Source organism: Tiliqua scincoides, chromosome 5 (genome assembly GCF_035046505.1).
Source record: "Tiliqua scincoides isolate rTilSci1 chromosome 5, rTilSci1.hap2, whole genome shotgun sequence".
NCBI lineage: Eukaryota > Metazoa > Chordata > Lepidosauria > Squamata > Scincidae > Tiliqua > Tiliqua scincoides.
The window spans coordinates 141,496,093-141,515,974 of NC_089825.1; the positions used below are offsets into that span (position 1 = coordinate 141,496,093).

The 19,882-nt window shown below is 48.8% G+C and overlaps 1 protein-coding gene across 2 annotated transcripts in view; it reads right to left on the bottom strand.

The window, feature by feature from the left end:
• TEP1 (telomerase associated protein 1) overlaps nucleotides 1-19,882 on the bottom strand; it is a 55,279-nt gene that overhangs the window by 11,083 nt on the left and 24,314 nt on the right. For both annotated transcript variants that reach the window (XM_066626903.1, XM_066626902.1), the window contains exons 16-41: nucleotides 18,649-18,723; nucleotides 17,043-17,167; nucleotides 16,799-16,864; nucleotides 16,309-16,452; nucleotides 16,049-16,225; nucleotides 14,481-14,601; nucleotides 13,905-14,029; nucleotides 13,374-13,490; nucleotides 13,175-13,292; nucleotides 12,752-12,943; nucleotides 11,173-11,360; nucleotides 9,915-10,068; nucleotides 9,638-9,817; nucleotides 8,626-8,718; nucleotides 8,375-8,507; nucleotides 8,053-8,203; nucleotides 7,153-7,292; nucleotides 6,035-6,123; nucleotides 4,907-5,021; nucleotides 4,232-4,457; nucleotides 4,025-4,142; nucleotides 3,758-3,882; nucleotides 2,946-3,045; nucleotides 2,247-2,402; nucleotides 1,552-1,761; nucleotides 260-413 (exon numbers count right to left, since the gene is read on the bottom strand). In XM_066626903.1, coding sequence (XP_066483000.1) covers nucleotides 260-413; nucleotides 1,552-1,761; nucleotides 2,247-2,402; nucleotides 2,946-3,045; nucleotides 3,758-3,882; nucleotides 4,025-4,142; nucleotides 4,232-4,457; nucleotides 4,907-5,021; nucleotides 6,035-6,123; nucleotides 7,153-7,292; nucleotides 8,053-8,203; nucleotides 8,375-8,507; nucleotides 8,626-8,718; nucleotides 9,638-9,817; nucleotides 9,915-10,068; nucleotides 11,173-11,360; nucleotides 12,752-12,943; nucleotides 13,175-13,292; nucleotides 13,374-13,490; nucleotides 13,905-14,029; nucleotides 14,481-14,601; nucleotides 16,049-16,225; nucleotides 16,309-16,452; nucleotides 16,799-16,864; nucleotides 17,043-17,167; nucleotides 18,649-18,723 — 3,592 coding nt within the window. The remainder of the gene's footprint in view (nucleotides 1-259; nucleotides 414-1,551; nucleotides 1,762-2,246; nucleotides 2,403-2,945; nucleotides 3,046-3,757; nucleotides 3,883-4,024; nucleotides 4,143-4,231; nucleotides 4,458-4,906; nucleotides 5,022-6,034; nucleotides 6,124-7,152; nucleotides 7,293-8,052; nucleotides 8,204-8,374; nucleotides 8,508-8,625; nucleotides 8,719-9,637; nucleotides 9,818-9,914; nucleotides 10,069-11,172; nucleotides 11,361-12,751; nucleotides 12,944-13,174; nucleotides 13,293-13,373; nucleotides 13,491-13,904; nucleotides 14,030-14,480; nucleotides 14,602-16,048; nucleotides 16,226-16,308; nucleotides 16,453-16,798; nucleotides 16,865-17,042; nucleotides 17,168-18,648; nucleotides 18,724-19,882) is intronic.

Sequence of the window (19,882 nt, forward strand, 5' to 3'; positions counted from 1 at the left end):
CTAACCACCATCCTGGAAAAAGTCACACCCAACAAATATCTCTTACTACACCACAATTAAAGGTAATGAGACCCTGTCCTCCTCTGTACCTAGCCTCTCTTCCCTTCTGTTTCCCCCACCCCCAAAAGGAATTTTTTTTTAAAAAACACCCAACACATGAAAAGAAATGTTAATGGAAGTGGAACCGGTGCAACCAACCACAGTCTGGGCATGACCCACTGATGGGCTCCAACCAACGCACTGAAGATCAAAGACTTACCCCAAGGCTGGCTATAGACCCAGACATCATCGGAATGGTACCCCACAGCAAGCCGGCTGCTGTTCGGACTGGGTGCCAGGCACAGCGCTGAGGAAAGGGCTGTTGATTGTAGGGTGCCCTGGAACCGTCCCAAATGGCCCTTCCAAAGCTGGAGCTGCAATCCAGGATGCAAAAGTCAAGGTGAGGCCTAAAAGAACACTGGTGCTAGTATAAGCACACACCTGGAAATGACAGCCCTGCAGTGTATACTCCATTTTACAAACACCCTTGCTAACTAGGCAAAGAGGCATCCTTTAAAGTGGGGTCCTCTTGTATTTGGCAGGGGGAGAGCAACTCCTCTTCACCCCAGCATGGAGTTCTTTCCCAGCGGCTGTTGGCAATGTCTTCACTGCATCACTTTTTAAAAACCGGGAGCCCTTTTGGGATGTGGCGCCACTTATTTTGCCGCATAAATGCTCTGTGAACTACTTTTTGTTGAAAAATAACATATAAATATTCTTAATGATATTGTTATTATACAAAATGGCCACAAGAAAGGGTCAGTAGCAGCTATTTAGACTATTCACTAAATAATAGTTATGAACTATTTAGACTGCTACAGCTCACACCACTGTACTCTTTAAACTTGGCCAGATTCAACGCCTCACTACATAGGTTCTCTATGCCACTTTTCATAATGATGAGACAAATTGTCCCATCTTACAACTAGTAGAATTTCGAGGCTTTTATAATGACTACATGTTGAAAGATACCACGGCCACTTACTCAAGAGAGACTCTTCCTCAATTCCTTCCTAAGAGTTTTACCCGCCTGTCTGACTCTACCTGCAAACGCTCACTGCACAAACCTGTTCTAACTAACCTGTGCATCATCTTTTCCCGTCACTCCACAACTATCTATATTCAAATACTCAATTTCCGAGGAGATTTTCCTCTGCAGAATTGCCTCTATAGCTGAGGCCCAGATCTGTGGGTTTACAACTGCTGGACCTCCAAATTTGTGCTCTTGCTTATTTCCCAGGCCTGGAACCATTTACCAATTGGCTCGGAGCATGCCAAATCGGCCCTGAAAATTGCTCCACCCATCTCTACATCACAAGCGAATGAATGCAAGGCTTCCAGGCCCTGGATGAAGATGACTCCAAGCATCATCATCAAAGCATCAACTCAGACTGAACAGGGAGAGCAGAAGGTTTTGGTCAGTTCTCCTCCAGACAAGTCCTTTGTTACTTAAGCTCCTCCCCAACCCCCCACCATTCCTTGAGGTGGCTCAACAATCCCACAAAGCCGCACCTTGCCGTCTTCTCCTCCGGTAAGCAGCTTTCCTCCTGGAAGGAACTGAGCAGTGGAGACAGAGCCCAAATGAGCGGAAAATGTGCCCAGGATGACAGCCTCCTGCCACGACCACAGACGGACTGATCCGGCCAAGGAGCCTGCTGCCAAAACGTTTCCAGCAGGAGAAAAGGAAATGGAGCGGATGGAGGAATCGTGACCCTTCAGCACCTGTAGGGGGAAACTGGAGTCAGAAAAGATACACAACTCTACCTGTGCTTCTCAAGGCCAGTCTCTCATCACCAAGGCTGGCCCAGCCATGCAGGAACTAGAAACAGCTGCATCAGTGGTAGACTGCGAGACTGCCTGTCACCCCAAGTCTGCCGCCGCCTCCCTATTCGAAGAACAATTTGCTTCATACTCCCTCTGACATGCAGCAAATAATTCTTGTACGTACGTAATTATTCTCCTTGCACGCCACCTTGAAACCTGGAAGTGTGGGACTTCTGGTTTTAACAAAAGTTGTGCAGTTCCAGGTTTCAAGGCAGTGCACAAGCACAGTAAAGATATTTTCTTGGGGGGGGGGGGAAGGGGTTAGTGCAGGGGTGGAGGGTCTAAACTGGCCTCAGACAGATTTCAGGTCACATCACCCCTGCTTGTCATTGGCCTGAATCCCCACAACTACAGCCTCCTGCCTTTTGGAGTCTCTTCCTCACCGAGATCACGTCCATGAGATTCGTATTCAAGATGGTGACAGTTCTGTCCCACCCTCCTGTAGCCACCAGCCGGCCCTCCGGGTGAAATGTCACACAGTTCTGGGGACAGGAACAGTCCCGGTTTTGAGCTAAATTACCCTGAGCAGATTCCCAGAGCTGGAAGAGAAAATAAAAGAGAGAGACGGGTTAACACCACTGCTTGTCCTTAGTTCAGATCAGCTACCTGCAATAATCCATTCACTGAATATTTTCTGAGTGGTACTTTCTCATGGATGTGCAAGGCCGGAGACAAGAGTGAGCATACCTGAACAGCATCCATGGCTTGAAATAAGTTATTTTCACATTGGCATATGCCTCCATTTTGCTCCCCCCCCCCCATGGCTCTGAAGGGGAAGGGCCCCTTACATGCTATGGTGAGGCTCCCTGCAAAACTTAGTGCTTTGCATCCCCTCTAGCTACACCACTGGCTCTTGTCCTGCTAAATATAAGAGGACATCAATAAAAGGTGCCTTTTTGCCCAATTAGCAGGGTTGATGATAATGAGGACATTCCACTAAAAAACTTTTTTTAAAAGTTTAAGTCAATTTTAGAAGAGCAGCAGCAGTTTATTTAACAGCATTGTGGTTGCAACCTCCTGAAATCTGGAATGGATGCAAACTCTTGACCAATTAAAAAGAAGGGGCAGAGAAGAGCGAGCACCTTGAGGTGGCCATCCAGAGAGACGGTAGCCAGCAGCTTGCGGTCTGAGTTGGCGCAGCAGTCTGTGATCTGGGCGTTGTGAGCATTTGTGCCCATGATTCTGAAGACAGAAAGGAGAAACAGGTGAACACAGGCTGTATTTGGATGGCAGCACCACACACAGCTGTTTTAGTGCTGAAAGGCTAAACCAGAAGGACAGGCAACTAGAGCAGAACATTTGGAGTCAAAGTTTTTGACTTTGCCATGTATACTGATCTTGTTCTGCCATATGGATTAATAATAATTAGCACACAGACTGTCAGCCTCACCAACATCAAGATGACCAAAAACCTTCCAGCCTCATGATCTCCTCACCCCACTCTCAGTTCATGCCTGGTCAAAATCCCCTCAACCTTTCCTCGCCCCCCCCCCCGACAAGACTGTAGCTGCTTTGTTATTCTTTTACTCAGCTTGTAGTTACTCTGTGTAACTCCTTGCCACAGGATGTGGTGATGGCATCTGGCCTAGGTGCCTTTAAAAGGGGATTGGACAAATTTCTGGAGGAAAAGTCCATCACAGGTTACAAGCCATGATGTGTATGTACAACCTCCTGATTTTAGAAGTTTGTTTTCTCAGAATGCCAGATGCAAGGGAGGGCACCAGGATGCAGGTCTCTAGTTGTCTTGTGTGCTCCCTGGGGCATCTGGTGGGCCACAGTGAGATACAGGAAGCTGGACTAGATGGGATTATGGACTGATTCAGCAGGGCTGTTCTTATGTCACCATCCTCCTTCCTGTGAAACTGATTCTGACCCACATTTGGGAGGGACTCACCTGCAGCCTTCCCTCACGCTCCACAGTTCCAAGCGTCCATTGAAGGCCCCCAGGCAGATTGTAGTCTCTGACAAGAACTCACAGGCTGAGATCCCGTCGCAGGCACTCAGCAAAGACTTCAGCTCCTAGATTTGTTTGGGGAATAAGGGCCACATCAGAACATGGAAGTTGCCTTCATGGATTGGGTCAACTAACCATCAGTGTCTATCGGGACCCAGAAGCCCCAGAGAGGCACTGACAAGTGGCACAAGCCCAACCAGTTCTTACCTGTCCAGTCACCACATCCACAAGGTGTAGTGTTCCCTCAGTGGTGCCCACAGCAGCCAAGCTCCCAGAGGGGGCAATTGACACACAGGAAGGAGTCGCTGGCAGTGTCAGAACAAGGCTGTTTGGGGATGGAGGAGGATCAGCAAGTTTCAAGGGCAACTGTAGGGGTGAGGGAGCCCCCCCCCCGTGCAACCTTAACAGAACTACCTGTTGCCCGTTTGGGCTTTCTGCGGCTTGTTAACCCACTTCAGGAAAGGCCTTCCATTCCGACGCTGCACAGCCTGAGCATGTAAACAGAGGGCTGAGGAATCTGGTTCATTTAATGCCTGCTGGAGAAGCAATGAAGGATTCTGGGAAAGGAGTCCCATGTTCCTCTGCAAGAAGTCATGGAAGAAGCCCACCGTATCATCCTGCTCTGAGCCAGCGGCAGCCTCTATGGGGAAAAAGAACAAAGTTCAACAGTGAGGGTCTGGATGAACTCTTGTGTCACAAGTGTCGGTGACACAAAACAACACTCTTGTTTCAAAGCATACTGTTCTGTGGCCAAACTGAAGCAGGGAAAACGTGTGCTGCCAAGGCACATTTCCAAACAGAAAGGCCCCCTTTTTCGGAAGAGTGATCCCAGGTAGAATCGGAGAGGGTAAGGGTCATTCTTTGCCTGCGGGCTTTTTTTTTATCCTGCAAGTCACCCTTTTGCATCAGCAATCAGTTTGATCCCAGACAAAATCACCTTTATTAGAGCTCACTTTAGAATCAGCCTGCCACTTTCCACCTTGGCCAGAAGAGAGGAGAGACTCCAAGTCTACACTCTCCTTGCTGGGGCCAGCGGCATCTAACACATAACTATCCTCATTCCAGGCACTGGGGGCAGGAATTTCTCACCATAGAGTGTGTAGGCCTCAGGGAGGCAGTGGAGGAGACCCAGACGAATGTGGGCACTCACAGCTCTCAAGTCAGTCAGGAAAGACACCAGGATGTGGAAGCAGCCACTTTGGACCTGTGATGGAGGAGATAGTCTGAGGATGTATTGTAAAGCCTGAATTCCCCCCAGATTTTTTTCATCCGGTACACCCCACTTCCCACTATGCATTCTAGGCAGCAGACTTAATGTGCAATCCTATACACATGCCTGCTCAGAAGTAAGCCTCACTTCTTAGTGAGTAAACTCTTAGAAGTAAGAGTTTAATGGAATTATTCCCATGTAAGTGTGTATAGGACTGCAGCCTTAGATCTCTGCATTAAGGACTGTGTGAGGGCAACCAATTACATAAAGTTTGACACTGGCTTAATGGTGCAAGAACTCTCCCCGCCAGACAAAAATGAGCAAGTTTTGCTGAAGGGTGAAGCTGAAATCTGCCCCTCCCCACACACACAAGCAAAATTAATCCTCTTAGGTCTTCTCAGTTTTTCCTCACTGTAACCATGAGGACTAGAAACAAAGATTTTTCCTATGGATGAATGAATGTTCTCCTCTCTGTGCCTCTGTAATACTGCTGTGGCTTGACTGCTTCCTTGGACTAACTTGTCCTGTCCCTGCCCCACCCCCCACCCCGATTGGCTCAACAATGTATATTAGGGTTTGCTTTATTTTAATGTTTTTATGTTTTAGTGTTTAGTGTTAAAATGTTTTAATGCTTTGTTTTAATGTTTTATACTTACTCTTTTGATACATTGTATTTTTATTTATGGAGCTCTGTAAGCTGCTCTGGGCAACTGATTTGGCATGGGAAAGGTGGGGCATAAATTTTTCAAATAAAATAAATAATAAATAAATAAACAAATAAAGGCAAGAGCTTAACTTAGTTGGGCCATTTTGTTTTTTTGATTTCCTCTGCAAACCACTTTGTGAACTTTTCTGTTGAACATTCTTAGTAACTTCCCAGGATTCTGGCAGGAATCCACACTAGTGCTTCTGGTCTATATAGCATTATAGCCATTCAAGTTCCTAGTCCCTAATGAGCTCTCAGCCCTAGCTTCACTTGAGTACCCACTAGCATCCCTGTCACTTACCAGGTGATAAGGAAGCGCTGTCAAGGACTTCGCCTCGCTGTTCTGGAAATTCCTGGAGCCATCCGGGTCTGACAGTTTCCACCAGTGAGCTTTAGGAGGCAAAGCAACAAGACAGCAGCTCCGTTAGGGCCAGCTACAGCACCATCTAGTAGGACAGCAACATCCCTTGCTGGCACAGTAAGCTGCTGCCACCTAGAGGAAGGATGGGGTACTGGAAGGGGCAGAATTCAGTCCACTAGATTAGGGTGCTGAAGGTTGGTTTGCAGTCTATAGAGGCAGTCCTCTAATTGGCCCTGGTGGATCCCAAATGTCAAACTTCATTGTTTTCTGGGAGGGGGGGGGACAAAATGTATCCCATCCAACAGCCCTTAGCCCTTCCAATTCCCTAATGATTGTGCCCTCCACCTCCTCGCCCAGCCAGTCACCTCTGCTGCCGTTTGAATAGAGCAGAAAGGCTCTTTCTTTCTCCAGTTTTCACCTGACTGCTCTTCTCAAAAGGCAGGAGTGAAGGGTGGTGGCCAGCTGGGCAAGGAGGTTCCCTCAGTACAGCGGGCAGATAAAGATATCAACACTGAGGATGGCAGGAAAGGCCATGGGACGAGAAGGGGGAAGGTGGCAAGAAATGGGGGTGGGGGCTATGATCAAGCTTAGCAGGGGTGGAGCACTCTGGAAAGCTGCCTGATGCTATCTTGGCCATCTTGAATCGGTTGCCTCTGTGCTAAAACAAAGCCTCTACTGTGCAGCTCATGCACTGCCCTGAGACCTGGAACTGTGGGGTTTCTGGTTTCATTTACAGGAACAGCACATGGAGTTCATACAGTCTCTTTAACAGCATTGGAGGTCCCGCACTTCTGTATTTAAAGGCAACAGACTTGGGGTGAACGGCACCCTGAATCTGCCACTCCCTCAGAGGACCCTCCCCCCCCCCACTGTGCGAAATCTATCACCAATGCAGCCTGCTTCCAGTGGCTGCATGAACTGGCTGGTCCTGACGCTTGGAGCATCAAAGACAACTAAATGAGTTGGAGAGGAGTAGGCGGCATCCAACCTGTTAGATCCCAGGCACGATGGAGGGGTTGGGACTGACAGCACCTCCCCTTCCCGCTCCCCCACATTACCTGCCAAGAGCTTGTGAGCTGTGCAGCCTAGGTCAGACTTTTTCAGGTAGCGCTGCTCTACTGCCATCCTCAAGGGGGAACCATGGAGATGGAGCCGAGAGCCTGGGTGGCCAGAGGGGGAACCACACGCCGTAAGCAGGCTGTGCAGAAACAAACAGCAGAGAGATCAGCCCAGCGCCTGAAGTCAGAGCCAGAGTCTGTGCCCAAACTGTTTGACATATTCAGATTTCATTTGCTGTTTCAGAGAGAAGGATGGTTGCTATGGCCCCTCTAACTACAGGATTGCCATGCCTTGATTAATTCAGATGAGATGCCCAATGAAACACCCCTTTCAACCCAAAATGGCCTTCAAAGTCCTTTGGTCCCAAGACAGCCACACGGGCTGCTCCGGGGTGGTACAAGGAAGTTCCTTCCTGCTGCCTGGCAGACACTCCTCAAAGGCTTCCTGGCAAGAGAAGACACTGCCAGACCAACTGCCCTAATGCAAATCCCTCTGACAATGGAAGAAAGCTATCAAGGCACGTGTAGGCTAACTGCCTAGTTCCTGAGAAGAGATGCGTCTGCACCTATTAGGCGCGATGAATGATTAGAGCCTCCGTGCTCAGAAGCAGAATGCCAGTGAATATTAGAAGCGGAGGGGGGGGCAGACACTGGAGCAGCTGGCCTTTGCCCCCCAGCCCTGCTTGGGGAATTTCTGCTTCCAACTCTGGGAAGCAAAATTCTGGGACACATGGACCTTTGGAACCAATCCAGCAGGCTTTTCTCAAGTCTACCAAGAGTTCTTTTCTCTATAACCCATGCCCAGGTTGCGAGGGATAGGAAGAGAACCCCCCTCACATCTACAGAGCAGAGCCCCACCTTAGGGCAAGACCACCACAGAACCCAGGCTGAGCCACTCACCCTCTCAAACTCCGCAGGAAATCAAAAAAGGGGGCTGTGGGATAGTTCCCTGCACATCTCGCAGCAGCAATGGCCTCTTCCACGGTTATGTGAGTCCCATTCAGTTCCTTCCACATAGTAAGGACAGCATAGAGGTCCCGCTCAGTTAGCCCTATGTGGGAAGGGGCAGGAAGAGCAATGAAATACAGCTAGAAAAAAATTTTGCCCCTCTCCACCTCATAAGAGCTGATGAAATGCTATATAGCCATCTCTAGGGTGAAGCCAGCTGCACAAGACAGCAGTTCAATGGACCCCTTAAAATGCCCCCTGGTGTGCAACTTACCCTCTTTGCTGACCCAGAGAGACACAAGGGCCATCGCGACCAGATCCAGCCCATGATCTTGCTCCAGGCACCTCAGCAAGTGCTGCAGTAGCAAAGGGAGAGATATCGGCAATTTCTGGATCCTCTCTGAAAGCTGGGGAGCACGGAAAAAAGAAAAAAAATAAGAATCTGCCCAGCATCTTGAGAAACAGAGTCATAACATTTGGCCCCTCCAGCTGCCAACCCCAGATCCTCCCTGGCAACCACCTCACCTTCTCATACAGGGCAAAAAGTCGCAGGTCCTGGGTCAGCAGTGACAGGTATAGCGGTTGGCGGGAGCCACGTTTCAGAAGCACAAGCCGCATCTGTTGGGGGAAAACAGAGATCAAGGGGCCTCCACTATTGTTGTGGGAAATTTGATAACATGGCTTGACTCAAATATCCAAGTGCAGACTCTGCAGAGACTTTATTTTCCAAGCCACGGTCACTGAAGAGAACTCAGTTACCCAAACAGGCAGAGGGAAAGTAGAGCCTCCCAAGCACTGAAGTGATTCTCTCCCTGAATTTTGACTATACTGGATATTCAATCACACAGCAGCTTACAGCAAGCATTACTTAGAATGACCTTAGAATGGCCCACAGAATCCTCCAGATACTACTTCTGGTGAAACCAGAAGTTGTCTCCGAAAACCAGTACCTTCCGGAGGATTCTGTGGGCCATTCTGAGGCCCGCAGAGGCCAACAGAGTGGGTTACCAACCTAGTGCAACACAAAGTCTCTGGAGCCTTTAGGTAAGTAACTGTGGGGAGCCTCAGAAAGCACCCATGTGGGCCCTCTGTATCCACAGATGGGATGGAAAATCCACGGATACGTGACCCATGGATACAGAGGGTCCATGTATAAACAGAACCAAAGAAGAGTCAAAATATTGTTGTCTAAGTTAGGGAAGTGTACAGCACTTTACCCAAACTGCATTACTTATTTTGTGCTGTCATGAAGTAGTTAAGAAACCATACCCAGTACTGAAACCTCAAGCTTTGCCTACCAGAAGCACACCACTTTTCTCCTGAAATGATTCCACCAATTTTCAGTTCCATGAAAGCTAGCAACTTGCTCAAAATAAAAATTGGGAAGCTCTGAATGTGGAACTGCGCAACTGCTATTTAATTCACTGCTTGCGCAGAACACTGCTGAACACATGGGATATGCCCACATCTACCCAGATACCAGTCAGAGTATTCAGTCAACCCCATGCTCTGCTCTCCCCACTTTTTCTCCATTTACCTGGTTATTGAAGGCCGACTCCTCCAACTTTTTGCCATACAAAGCCAAGTCCTTGCGGACCACAGCAGCCCGGTCAGCGGGTTCCAGAGGCCCCAGATGGACGGCAATCACATCCTTCCGTCGCTTGAGGGACCCAAGGAGTGCCGATTCCTCGGAGACACTGAGGACAAGGTTAACTCGCTAGAAGAAGAGAAAGACAGCAAAGAGCTGAAGTAAGAGGAAACCAAATGTGGAAGGCTGACCCAGACACCTGCACAGGAAGGCAGTCAAAGCTCACCCGGGGCAGCTTTTCAGGCAGCCAGTCAGAGACCAGCTGGCCACTGGCTGCATGGATAAGGTCAGCACCATCTATCAAAACCACAAGAGTCTGGCGTTGCTTCAGTGTTTGTGCCACAGAGTGGAGAAGAGATTGGAACTGATCCACGAGCCCCCTACAAGACAAAGCAACTTGTTTCCATGAACATGCATGCTCAGTGTAGCAATGACTCAGATTACAAAATGTTCCCAGACATGCAGACAACATTCATGTTTCATCACGTCTTGTACAGGGCTAGGGAGAGAAACCTCCAAGACATAAGAGTGAAAGCAGATCCTTTCTTTACCTGAAGGGTGGTAACAAGTGTTGTTTTGAACATGCCCTCACCATGTTCAAGTCAAATGTTCTCTCCCTTCTGCAAATCCCAGGGCAAGCTCTGAAAAACTGGTTCTGAATGCTTCAAGCATGAAGACTGAACCAGCAGAAAGCCTGCTGTGCTAGCACCTATTGGCTAGTACCTAAATCGTCACAAAATACAGGTCATGCCTCATTATCCACTGGGGTCCCATTCAGTTACCCCTAGTGGATAAAAAAATCAGTGGATACCAAATCAGTGAAAAAATAGCTTTAAAGACCCACTTGCGGGTTTCTTTCTCCTCCATTGTTGACCCAGAATGCATTTATATAGACATTAGACAACATTCAGTCACTAGATGGGGGTGAATAATGGAATCTAATGAAATGAAAGCACAATAATTTAACAGTGCAAAAGTGGGAAATTGGATTTTTGTGTTTTTTCCTTGTTACAAGACATTTAAAGGTGGAACTCTGTATCAGTGGTGAGTCAAATCAGTGGATAACAAGGCACAACCTATACACGTATACAATCAATCCCAGAAACAGTTTTAAATACTTTTTAAAATGTTATCTTATACATTCAAAGAAAATTGAAAACTGCTTGTGCTATATCTTTTCACACACTCCCAGACCACCAGATGCATGGGAGGAGAGGGAGAATTGATCCAGCATTTGACTAGTTGGATCAAGCATTTAGTCCATCTTGTAGAAGTCCGGCTAATATTGTGGGTGAAGAACCCGATCTGATAACCCTATCTGATAGCCCCATTTGTTACATCCTCCTTCATCCTCCCACTCTTCTCTTTCTCTGCTCAATATGGTCCAAGTGGCTTATCCCATGGAAGACAGCCTTTGTTCCCACTTCATCTATGCCTCCACCCCACACAGAGACACACTTCCTCAAAACAACACCTGGACTAACCTGTAGCTTCTGGGTGCAGCTGGAGGCTCTTTCAGCAGCTTCCTCAACAAGGCACAGAGATGATTCAAGACAACCTTGGCCCCAGCCTGATCGGGCCGGGCCCTGGTGAAGTGGGCCACAACATAGTGACTGGGAGCAGGGTCACCAGGAAGTGGAGTCTTCACCTTGAGCTCCTGGGCTAGGGCTGCCTAAGAAGGGGAAAAAATATAATCAGGCCAGGTGAGAACCTGGAACTCTCACTCCAGCTTCAAAGTTCCACCCAGACACAGCACACATGTGGCCACTCTCCAGATGCAACACCATGTACAGGCACTGAATGGACTTCAGTTTAACAAGTCCAAAGGTCTTGACAGTGAAGAAGGAACAAGAGCAGCACCTCACCCTCTCTCCAACACCACCACCCTCACTCTTGCGCTGGTTGCTGTGACTAGTATTACAGAAGAAGGGCCTTCCCTTCTCCTTCCCAGGGTGTTTCTCTCCACATGTCTGCCAAACAAACATCGGTTGGCTGCCACACAAGCTCCTCTGGTGAGAACAACCTCCCTCCTGGAGGGCTCAGTGGGCAGCACCAAAGAAAACATGGCTCAAACATATTGAGGAAGATCTAGTGAAGCAGCTTTAGACCACTGACGAGGCTAGAAACATTGTCAACAATCATAAAGAGTGGAAGCATGTCACGAATGACACAGGGATTCCAGCAGCACCTGCAGCAGTGTGTTAGTTGAGAGGACAATCTGCTCCCCAAGCACCAGCTAAGGAATAAAGAAGAAGCTTCTCTTCACAATATAGCGCAGAGGTGGCCAGACTGTGGCTCACATGCTGCTCTTTGACATACAATGTGTGGCTTATGGAAATGTTATCCGAGTTCCTTTTAGCATCACAATTAATATACAAGTAGGTAAAAAATTTTCAAGCTTTATCATTATTTGCCGTGAATAAACCAAGAGTCCACTGGATTAAAACATACGTTGAATGCTCATGGTGAGAAAACATATTTAAGAAGGTTAAATGCTTCTTAAATATTTCAGCTCTTAAGCATTTATTATATGCGGCTCTTACTTTAAGCTAGTTTGGCCACCCCCCGATAATAGTGCATTGCTACTGGTCCTCGCATCCAGTGTGGTGGAGTGGCTAGAGTGCTCAGTTAGGGCCTGGAGACCCAGGTTCAGATCCATACAGTTTGCAGAGCGTCCTTGGGCCAATCAGTCTAATCTAACCTATTTCACGGCTTGCAGCAAACATGAATGGGGGTGGGTAGGTCAGTGGGAACTGCATGTGCTGCCTTGAGCTCTTTGCAAAGGAGTAAACTCAATTACATGCAGGGAGAACACTGGAATACCAGTATGACCTCCTAGAAGAAAATCCTTCATGTAAGGGACTGGCAAAAAGCACCAGAGGTGTGTATCAGTCACTATGCTACATCAGCCACCATAACAAATAGCAAATTAAGCATGCAAATTATCTAAAATATTACATATTGCTAATGAAATGCACAGGGCCTCCATGTCTCTCTTTCTCCCCTTATAACTTGTCCATTTTCTCATCACAAAGTCAGCTCTTTTCAGGCCCCAATGCTCACCAAGAAGACCGTTTTCCCTTGCCCGGTCTCGCCGCTCACAACGCAGAGCCTGCCACCATGCAGCTGGGCAGTGGTGGCATGGAGAAGCTTTGCCCGGGCACAGAACTTCCCCTGTTGCATCTCCTGGAAGGATTCTTGCAAGACATTTTCTTCCTGCTCCTCTGAGCCATCACCAAGCATGAAGCCATCACCCTAGGCAAGCAGAGATGGGGGTGGAGACGGAAAAATCCAGGAGTGATTTTAAAACAGAGCTTCAACTTTCCAATAATATTTTGCAGCAGCTACCTTGGCTCCTAAGCCCCAGAATGCGGGAGCAGGGAGTATGCTCCTAAATTGTCTGGGGCTCTTACACCCTGGGAATTTTTCCAGCTACAAACTAAACAAAGCTGTTCACTTGGCATGACAAGTACCACAGCATCGTACCTCTATAAACTGATGCTGAAGACTTTCCCACACATCCTGGAGAACCCTGGCACCAAAATCCTCGAGGCCTTTGACAAATGGCCTGTCCCGGGCCACTCCGCCCCACTGGCATGTGTATCTGTAAGAAGAGAGGAGAGTTAAGACATTGCTGAAAGGTCAAGTTATTCCACAGTACCCACTAGTATCTCTTCCCCATTACCTGGAGAGAGAAGCCAGACCCTTGTGCTCCCCTAGTTGCTTCTTTAGGTCTGCCAGGCGACGCTTAACGTCCTCAGACTCTGTTGTGAAGTCTGCCTTCCATGCTTCCGGCACGGAGCTGCCAAGAGAGACAGGAGCAAAGGAAACCAGATTAAAAATACAGTTCCAATTCTTTACAGTCCTCTTTGAGGATTCTCAAAATAATTTAGTTTTAAACCAAAAGCTAGGGTATGGGAATGATTAGGGAGAAAAGTTGTAGAGATGAACTTGGATGCAGACACCACATTGCTTTTCAAACATGCTTTCAGTGGAGCCAGCCATGGGTATGGTTCACCTGTGGCTGCAGCATTTCTCAAACCAAGAGGGCATGGACTGAATCAGAAAGCTTAACCACTGGGAGACACAAAGAGGAGGAGGGCAAGTGGCACCCCTGCCTGAAGTCCACTTGCCTTAGGACCGGTGAATGTTTTTAAATAATGGCAACTGAACTCTATTCTGGGGTAGGGTAACATTTTGAAGTAAAATTTGTTACTCAAGAAAGCCTGGTTCTCGAAGATAGAAGAAGGCCCTGGATTCTGCAGTGGGATCATTGCTGCCCTTCAAGAACTGAACAGCCTCCAGCTCTGTGATGGACCGGCCTGCCGGGTAGGTCTTCACCTGTGGAGAGAACGCAAGGTACATCTTACCCCACACAGTGGCTTCGGACAGTGGCTTTGCGTGGTCAGTTTTGAACCCACTCTCTGTCTGCATTCATTCCTTTGCTAAATCTTGATTCCTCCAAGGTCATTTCCCCTTTACTAGGATCATGTGGACAGTAAGCCCCTTGAGATGACTTACTTTTTTTGCCCATGTTACTCTGGGAGACATTGTGCATGCTGATTGGGGTTATAACAATATATGGGGCATTTTCTCCAACATGAAATGCGTTGCAGATGCACCAATACTTTTCACTATGTTTATGCATATAAACAGGTCACCAGTGACACACACAGGACAGATTACACCTTTTCTATTAGAAGGGGAAGTTTTTTTTCCCATTTGGCATCCTCTGGTCATAAATACCATAGAGTTCCACCAAAACCTGCTCCCCCACAGAGTCCTCACTCACCCATTCATACTGGGGCTCATCCGGTAAGGAATACTCCTTTGGGATGTGGCCATAGCGCTCACCAAGGATTCCAATGAAAAGGTGACTCCGTGAGACTTCTGACAAACAAAGCTCCAGCTGCCTAGAGAGAGAGAAAATATACCACTGATCACACAATGCCCGCGCCCCCCCCCCAATCTTTGCTGAGCCAGAACGCAACCCCAACATTTCTTGGATGCATTTGCAGAAGGCAGAACAGTATAGGGGAGAACCTCAGGGCAAGACTCCCAGAATTCTTAGGTTCCACTTCCACTGCTATTTAGCAGACTAAATAGTAAGCATTGCTTTGCTAACCCAGTTGCTCTTTCCATGTATGCTCAGAGCAAGAAGCAAGTGTTCCCATTTGAATTAGAGATTATCCAGTACAAATACACCCTCTGCCTCTCAGCAAGGCAGTGGCACACTGAAGACCAAGCAGAACTCTCAAGTTCGAATGATATGAGCCAAATGCCAGTCGCCAAGAACTAGATAAGCACAGGACAGTCCCCTCTGGACCTCGCCACCTGCCAAAGGGTTCCCGGGTTGTGCTGGGTACACGCACAAGTGGGTGGGGTGTTTCAATTTTCAAATTGTCATTCCTGCAATTCACTGTAAGATGCTGGAGGAACCACCATTCGCTCAAAAGAAGGGGGACAGGTGGAGCCTATTTATCCATGTTAGTTCCGTTCTGTGACTCGGTGCAATTAACAAAAAACGCGTTGTGCTAAATTCCACAGAGTTACGCAAATACACTGCAACCTGACACTTCCAGATGGAAGGAAACTAAGGCAGCTGTTCTCAATCCCCTCCCCTCCGTACTCAGCCCTCCCGGTTGCCAGCTGCCCGGCTTCTTTCACAGTTGGAATGCTGAGCTTTTAAGAGTCCAGCCCTATGCATTTCTACTCAGAAGTAAACCCCATTCTAGTCAATGGGGCTTACTCCCAGGAAAGTGTGGAGAGGATTGTAGGCTAAATCTCTTGCTTTGCTTGGTGGGAAGGCTTGCTTGTGTCGGTGATTGCCTGCACCATCTTGGGGGGGGGGGGGGAATTGGGCAAACACTCCCTGGGTTTTTTAAAGCAATCCCCTCTGTTGCTATCACACCTGCCCCTGTGTGTGTGTGTGTGTGTGTGTGTGTGTGTGTGTGTGTGTGAGTGAGAGAGAGAGCTCCACCTTCCTGCACATGTTCTGGCTACAGAGGTTTTCTGCCCCCCCCTTCCCCTCTTCAGCTTCTTTGCTAGCTCAGGGGCTCCAGGAATGTTACTGTTCTTTGCAAGGGGAACCTCTTCCAGGGCTCCAGGGCTATTTCCCTGCCTGGGCGAGGGCAGCCTTTTTGCAGTGTTTTGGGCTGCCTGGAAACGGAGCTGAGATGCCAGCACAGGAGGCAAAGGTGTGTGTGACTTTCAGTACCCCACCCCATTTTTGCTGAGATAAATCTGCAGATAAAAAATCCGTGGATAAATAGGCTGCACCTGTATAACTCTTTAAAATAAATGGTCCTTTTGACCACGTTCCCTATCCAACTGTCACAGCCCTCCCATTCCACCTCATACTTGTTTCGCTGGGCCTCGTGTTCAGTGATGCCCCAGCGCAGGTCAATGTCCTCTATTGCCAGGCAGAATTGGGCAGCCCGCGCTTGTAGCTCAGGGAAGACAGAGCGGATAAGCAAGTCACGTTCGCCATGCATGTCCCGGAAGGTGGAGGAGATGAAAACCCTCACGGTGCGCCACCTGCAGGGAAAGAGAGATGGAAAAATAAGTCAGAACTCACAAATCAGCCCCCCACGCCTGTCTCCCCACTTTGTTTCAGTCACCTGCTCTTGGGGACAGGAAGCAAGGGTCCCACCTCGGCCTCCTGTTTAGTCATTGCTGCCCTCTGCTGCTTGGGTAGGCCGTGGATCTCGTCCACCATCCCAATGTGTTCCAAGAGTCGTGAGCTGCCACTTTCAGCCATGAACCTGCCAAAGAATATGAGAAGAGGTGACAGGAGCTTCCTTTTTCGCCAGCTGCAGCCCCACCCCACCCCCCAAAAAACACAGGCACTCACACACACAGTCATGCCTCAAGCATGCCTTTTGCTGGTCCAACCCTCCCAAACAGCTTCTCTAGTAGTTAGTAGTCAGGAATGCTCATGAAAAGAAACTTCGTCTAAACATTAGTGCCCACTCAGGAACAGGTTTTTAGCTACCCAGTGAGATCTTTAGAGAACTAAAGTCTCCATATTTTGATAACAAAAGCTCACTAGTAGGCCTTCTGGCCCTTTTTGCTCTACCCTCACCCAAGAACCCACCACCCCAGACTCACCTCAACACCTGCTCACTGAATCCACACTTGAACATCAGATTCCTGGGATCAGAACTGTTCCCCCACCTGAAATTGGGAGAGGAGAGCAACCCTGGGTGGCAGCCTGTATGCTGTGGGCTATTCCACCTCCACCCTGCTTTATTTAAGACCCAGCACTGCTGCCCAGCTGGAGGCCCCAAGGGTGGCTCAGCTTCCTATACCACCTCCGTTACCAGGCCATAGGAGAGAACCAAGCCTTTCTTACACTCCATCAGAGCAGAGGTTCACAAACAGGAAGTCAGGGACCACGTGGTGGCGATACAGTTGGAACGCCAGTTCAGGACTGGGGATTGTTGAGGGATAAGTGCTCAGCAAGAGGACTGTGTCAACCTGGAGCAGAGAAGGAAAAGTAAAAGTGTCAGGAGCCTTCCTGAAGCCTGATGGCAGCCCACGTTTGGTCCCAGCATTTCTCGTTCCTGCAAGCATTAATATCCTCAAGAGGTACATCAGTGATCTCCAAGACAGCCTATTCACATAAGGTTTTCCCATGAACTGGCACACTTTAGTAACCGGCAATTACAGTGTCACCCAGCCACACTGGCTAAATCAAAGACACCATGCAGCCAAAATCCCAGCCTCAGGCTCTCCTCCCACTCATGGAATCCAAGGAGGACAACCGGCCTGACTTCAGGATCCATAGCTTTGTGTGATCTCTGTGAATCAGACTTACAGTCCAATCCTAACCTAACTTGGAGCAGGCAGGCCAGTAGGCCTGCCCTGCATCCAAAACAGGGTTGGGGCACAAAGTGGCTCAGTCTAGGGCAGGGGTGTCCAAACTTTTTGGCAGGAGGGCCACATCATCTCTCTGACACTGTGTCAGGGGCCGGGGGAAAAATTATTAACATTTCAAATTTGAATAAATGTACATAAATGACTATATTCGAGATGGAACTTCTGTGAACGAATGAATGGTCTTGCAATAGCTCAAGGCCTATAAAAGGCCTTGCACAAAGCAAGGCTGGCTTTCCTTTGCTTCCACTGCTGCATCACAAATGTGAAACAGCAAGTAGTGGAGGGAGCCCTCATCCCACAGCTCAAGTGAGAGGTTGAACAAGCCTTGCGTTGGGCAAGCATGGGCTCCAGCAAGTCTCTGGAGGGCCAGAGTCTCATTGGAGACTGGGGGCTCCCCTTGGGCTGCATTGGGATTCCCCGAGGGCCGCAAGTGGCCCCCGGGCCGGGGTTTGGGCACCCCTGGTCTAGGGTAATGGGAACCGCTTCTCCTTTGGTAATACCACAGTAGCCCCTAAAGAGGTAGCACAGATCCGAGCAGCCCAGAACTGTCCCGGGTTGCCCAACCTGGTCCCGCCCCACACTTACCCACTACCCGCCCACAAGCTCACCCGCCCTTCCCCTGTCCTGAAACACCTCCCTCCTGCCTTCCCTATGCCCACTCCCTTTACCCCTGCAATGGCCTAGCTTGGTCAGCACAGATTACCTGTTGTTCTGGCCAAGCAGGGCTTGTGCCGGCCTCCCTTCTCTCCCGGTGCAACCCTGGTGGGCCAGCAAAAGGGAATTGTGCTGGCCCATGCCCTTATTTCAATTCTGGGAGGAGAAGCACCCAGATGACTGTGGGCCTGAGCAAGGCAGGAAGGTTCGTACCATTCTTCTCACCTGCCCTCCCACCCCAACCAAGTTCTGAATTCACAGTCTTTCAAGCAGGTTAGCTTCTGCAACTGCACTGAAAGCATTCAAAAGGCGAAGGCAGGATCCACTCTTCCATTCAGATCATTAAAAGAACCTCTCGACATTCATTGCTTATGTTTACTCGTCTGCACAAAGTGAACTTTGTCAGAAGCACGGCCCAGACTCACACGCTGGCGGCGAGCGAGGAGGTCTACGATGACATCCCGAAGGCAAAGGTTTTTGTTCGAGGCCCATGTTCTCTCCTAGAGGTGGGAACAGAAGACAGGAAGTGTCACCAGACCTCTGTGCATGGCCTCTGCTAGCAAGGAGATACAGAGCAGCCAAAACAAAATAGAGAAGATCTTGTGTGCAAAGCAGAGTTTCAGTGAAGAAGGAAGATGAAAGGAGTGCGCAACAAGGCTACTGTTCTTCTGACAGGTTCTCGGGGCCTGTTTAATACTTCCCAAGACAGCCAAAAGATCAAAGCTTTGCCTGAACTGTCCAAGTTCAGGCCTCCAGAAAGGGAAGGGGGCCATGTACTGTGTGTAGAAATATTCCCTGTAGTGGTTGGAGGGGAAGGGGCAGGAGCTTTCCTGAACATAGGAAAATGACATGTCAAGGAGGATGCTTGACTGAACATTTCTCTTGCAGCCTGAGGCAGAGCAAATTAGGAAATGCTCCACCACGTGATCCGGCTGGCTGTACGGACTGGCTTTCCATGAGAGGAAATCACAACATAAGCTTCCAGGTGGGTGGAAGGGGAAGTCTCACCTTCCCAGGCCCAAACCAGAACATGAAACCCACTTCTGATGCCCTTCTCTGGGCATCGCTATGGTGCAGGCGTTTTTGGTTTAGCAGCCATTCCCTCTGCCTGGTCCTGGGATTTCTAGTTCTGCTGGCATGAGACAGACAGAACTCTCACAGGACTCTCAGCAGCAGCTCCCCCCCCCCCTCAGAAAACACTACAATTCCTAGGATCTGGGGAAGAAGCTACAAACATTCAAGCTGGCACAGAACCAGTTTAAGTTCAGAGTGCAGACCCTCATTCTCTCTCTCTCCCCCACACCGCTTTTTTAAAAAAAGTTCGGCCTGCAACACCAAGTTGGCAAAAGGGCTGTGGCCATCATCATCCATCAACAGACAAAACACAGAGGAACTCTACTTAAGAAATCAAAAGTGCCTCAATGACCTTCCCTGTTAACTGGAGATGAATAGCCACAGCCAGCCCTTAAACAGCAAGGAAAATTGTTGAGAGCCAGGATGGTGTAGTACTAGTTACAGTTTTGATTAGACCTGGAAGATTGAAGTCCAGATCCCCACTCAGCCATGTACAGTAGCTTCCTGGGTGACCCCGGGTCCACCATCTCAGCCTCCTCTACCTCACATGGTTGTTGAGAGGACAAAAGGAGGGAAGGAACCATG